At 33.5% G+C, this 4293-nt stretch overlaps 1 protein-coding gene across 1 annotated transcript; it reads right to left on the bottom strand.

Moving 5' to 3' along the window:
• Positions 1-242: 242 nt before the first annotated feature.
• LOC136246684 (uncharacterized) lies at positions 243-4029 on the bottom strand. The gene is made up of 2 exons (XM_066038228.1): positions 3991-4029; positions 243-3940 (listed from the first exon to the last, which is right to left on the bottom strand). Exon 2 carries the CDS (start codon positions 3932-3934, stop codon positions 473-475), a length of 3462 nt encoding a protein of 1153 aa, XP_065894300.1. The 5' UTR covers positions 3935-3940; positions 3991-4029; the 3' UTR covers positions 243-472.
• Between the last annotated feature and the right edge of the window lie 264 nt (positions 4030-4293).

Genomic DNA, 4293 nt, shown 5'->3' with positions numbered 1-4293 from the left:
TTGTATCATCATCCTTCAATGACTAGAAAGCCTACTGATAACTTTAAAATACCAAGAAGAAAGTATTAACAAATATGTAACAGTTAGTTTGTAATAATAACCTTAGTTAATTTGTGATCAGGTATTAATTTCCCTTCTGCATGTACAGGATACCATCCAGCTTAAAGAAAAGGAAATTGCAAGCAAGGAGTACCATGACAGTACTCCACCTCTACTTATAACATGCCTTGATAATCAGTAACTTGGAGGTTTATGCAAATTTTAAATTACGTACCTCTACATGAAATGCATATAAGCCTAAATACAATCAGCTATTATAATAGTTAATTCTAATGTGTGTATGAATGCATATTGCTATTACAGTTGAATTATGTGCTAAAATTAAAATGAATGATAATGTAGTTATAAAACTGGTGCTATACTATGGCTAACAACATAACTGTACAATGTTGTCACATGTACAGCAGTTTGCTCATGAGTTGAATCTCATCAGTGGTTGCCGTGGCTCATTAATGCCTTGAACATTACTTATATCATCTTCACTATCAAAATGTTGAACTTGTTGTTGGATACCAAATTGTGCTTTCACTGTAGTTATAATGATCTCTATCCTGGGTCTGATAACTCCATCACAAGTGTAAGTGATGATGTGGTGTATGGCAATGAAAGTGAATTGAACAGAAGCTATGGCAACCATTGCATTAGTGACGGTCACTGTGTATTCACTGGATATAGAAATAACAAACAATAAATTTAGGTTGATTATAAACATTAGCTCTTGAAAGTTTTTGTATTTGACTCTAAATGGTTTTATCCATCCCTGAACTACCGCTAAAGTACTGAGAAGGATGACACCAATGGTGAGGTTGATATTCTTATCAAGCGATGATATTCCATAGAATACAACTCTTATCATAAGTTGTATACCAGTCCAGTAGTAGTATTTCATCTTGTATGGTCCTTGATAAGCCTCCAGTAATGGTGTAAAATTACGCACAAATTTATATCTTAATAAAGTTCTTGTGAACAATAATGTGATATTGAATGGTAGCAGAATTAAGAAAAGTGCAATGCATGTTACAAACAGTATGGTGAATTTGACTCCAAATAAAGGTATATTAGCATCAACTGACCACACTATTGTAGTATGTTCACTGGGTAGGTGAATAAGTTTAGAGTAATGGAATAGAACACTTGATACTATAAGAAGTATTTTAGTATAAGACAATAGGAATAGTGTAGCAAGTACTGGGATTGCTCTACGTGCAGTGAGCCTCTGTATTTTTTTATTGGAATAGTGACTCATGATGATAAGTGATGTAGCAATGAAAATGAGGTAGAAGGGAAATGCCAACTGTAGCCACATCTTAGCATAGTCATCCATACCATTGTAGAAACATGTTTGAATGCCCAAATCAAGATTAACTATGGAAATAAAGATGTAAGCAGGTGTGAATTTGCTTACTTTAGGAAAGAACACCGCAGTGTTAATACTAATGATATTAACATATAATATAAATGCATTGATGGTGCCCTCAGCTACTGTGAGGTTGAGAACTACAAGTAGTAAGACTAACACAAGACCTGCTATTGCAATGGGTAAAATTAGAAGTAAGTAAATATTTGAACATGGTTGACAGTGAGAGGATCCAAACACAGCACTGAGACCTTGTTGACAATGTCCACACAATATACCTGATCTGCTAAACTGACACTGTGAATTAGAATTGGCGAAGCTAAGATGTGATGAGTGAGGTAGGCAGTAGTGGAATGGACATTGTAATGAAAGGCTGTACACATACGAATTGTTGTGAGGTGTTGGTGCTAACCAAGTATTTGGATGACGTAGTAAAGTCTGATCATTGATATTGCATTTAATTCCAAACTGGTAGAGGAATGGATGACATTGACATATACTATTTATCTTGATGAAGCCAATTGGACATGGTAATTGTTCAATGTAATAAATGTCTATTACTCCACGACCACCATGAAATCCGTTAAGGAATAATTCACACCATCTTTGTGTTGGGAATGCAATGGTATAGTTTAATGTTGTACAAATACCATTTTTGACTGTTTTTATTAGTTCTGATGGATTAGTTACAACACACGCTGTTGATGGTAGCCAGTCGGTATCATTTATAACTGTGATGATAGTATTATTAGATAATGCAAATCCTACTGGTATATTAAAGTCCCTTAAGTAAACATTCAATTTCATTGTTTGTCCAGGATATATTGGACCAAGTAAATCTTTGTAGCAGTCATGAGATATGTTATTGTCACAAAGGCATAGTTGTTTTCTTTTAATAATTAATCGTGATGCATTGAATTGTCCTGACTGGTTAGCATATCTTATATATTGACTGTTTACTTTGAGTGGCATTGCAGTTTTAAATGCTGACCTTGGTAACCATCTGCAGTGTGTAAATGGCAGATCATTGAAGATATTATTTTCAAACACCTTGTCATTTTTACTTACTATTATTGAATAGTTATGATAGATGTAGTTGTTGTCTAATTGCTCATCACTTAGATATTGAAAGTAGCAAACAGGATATTTTCTCAGGTTTCCCTCTCCATCACAGGATGTAAATTCGTAAATACTACTTTTTGTAATATTAACTATGCTATTTTCTGTAATAAACATAAAGAAGTAAATATTGGGAAATGAACAACTATGATGACTAAAAATTGATTTTGCAGTTGTGTTCTTAAACTCAATGTAATTAGAACATGTGGCATTAGAATTGTCTAATCTGATGATACTATTGGACCTACTATTGTAAAGGCTTATATTGAAAAATATTACTGGACCTGTAAGATGTAGGTCAGCATATTGTACATAGATAAATTCACGGTTTAATGCTCCAGTACTTGATGAAAATTTTGTTTTAGTAATGGTGATTTTACTAACAGGTTGGTTTATACAAATCCCATGAAATGCCTTTACATTGTAGTTGTTGTGGAACCTGCAACTGACAATTTGTATATCTGGACCATTGTATGCACAAATCACTTTACCATCCTCAATGTTCTCCTCAAACCAATTGTTGGAAAATGAGCAGTTTTCAAACCACACACCATTATGCAACTGTAGCACGGTGGAACTTATAGAAAATACATATTCATTGTAATTGTCTGTAAAATGACAAGACTTAGCCATAAATATACTTTTACTTTCATCAGTGTTTTGAAAGCAAATGGTGACTCTTTGCCCCCTTAACCATGAGTTTATTAAGGTGATGTTTGCTTGATATGATTGCTGCATGAATCCAATTATATTATTTAGTGTGAAATTGCTGATGATGTGATAATGATCTATTAAAAGTTTGTTATGCTGGGATTTTATATCATTTGTATTGGTATAGACAATTCCAAATACATTATTTGTGATATTTAAGAAACTTGAGTCACCCATTATATTGATGCCAACTATACCATATGAATTATTGCTCTCCTCTATCACTACTTGTCTCAGTTGAACATTTGTACATTGCTTGATCAAGAGTCCCACTTGAGTAATGAATTTATCTCTCTTGCAGTTATTTTCAAAGACTACAGTACTGTTATAATTACCTGAGCAGTTCCTAACTGTTATATCAGTTACTATCAAGTTAGTAATATTGGTCAATACAATACCAGCAGATGAGTTACACTGGATGACCGTATCTGGTGTTGTACCAATTAGTGAAAAGTTGTGAACATTATGTATGATGAGATCAGTGTGAAGGTGATGTAGTCCTGGTAGAAAGTGTAGTTGAGTATTAGAGGTGAAGTATTTGGTGGCATTCAACAGGTAGTGTTGTAGGTTATGACAATGATGAATTGTAGTGTTAGGATAGCAGTGATCATCAGGTGTCACATTGTACACCCTACCAGTTGTAGTGTGAAGTAGTGATGGTAGTAGCAGCAATAGAAGTAAAAACATGATGATCTGAGAATAGTATTATACATATGTGCATACACAGTTTGAAAATGGCTTACTTGCTGGATTCAACTTTGTGTGTACAATACATGTGTACCTATCTGAATATGTTAAAATCTGGTAGACTATGTTTTATAATATACGTATATACTAACTACCTATTGAGTACATACAGAAGTTCAAGTCATGCATAAACATTCTTGTTATTATTAGTTTTATTTCATTTTTTTATTGTGGTTCTTGACAAAAGGAGTTTTCAGAGATTTGTTGCAACATAACATGTTGTGCTCACATTCCATTATATTCAGTACAATAGTATTCAAAGATACCATTATGAGACTGAAGTTTCAATAGCGTTTTGC

The sequence above is a fragment of the Dysidea avara genome, chromosome 2 (assembly GCF_963678975.1).
Source record: "Dysidea avara chromosome 2, odDysAvar1.4, whole genome shotgun sequence".
NCBI lineage: Eukaryota > Metazoa > Porifera > Demospongiae > Dictyoceratida > Dysideidae > Dysidea > Dysidea avara.
This window is presented reverse-complemented; position numbering and strand designations above follow the sequence as displayed.

Excerpts from the sequence above, each read along its gene's own strand:
- LOC136246684 (XM_066038228.1), bottom strand. The coding sequence starts at position 3,934 with ATGTTTTTACTTCTATTGCTGCTACTACCATCACTACTTCACACTACA.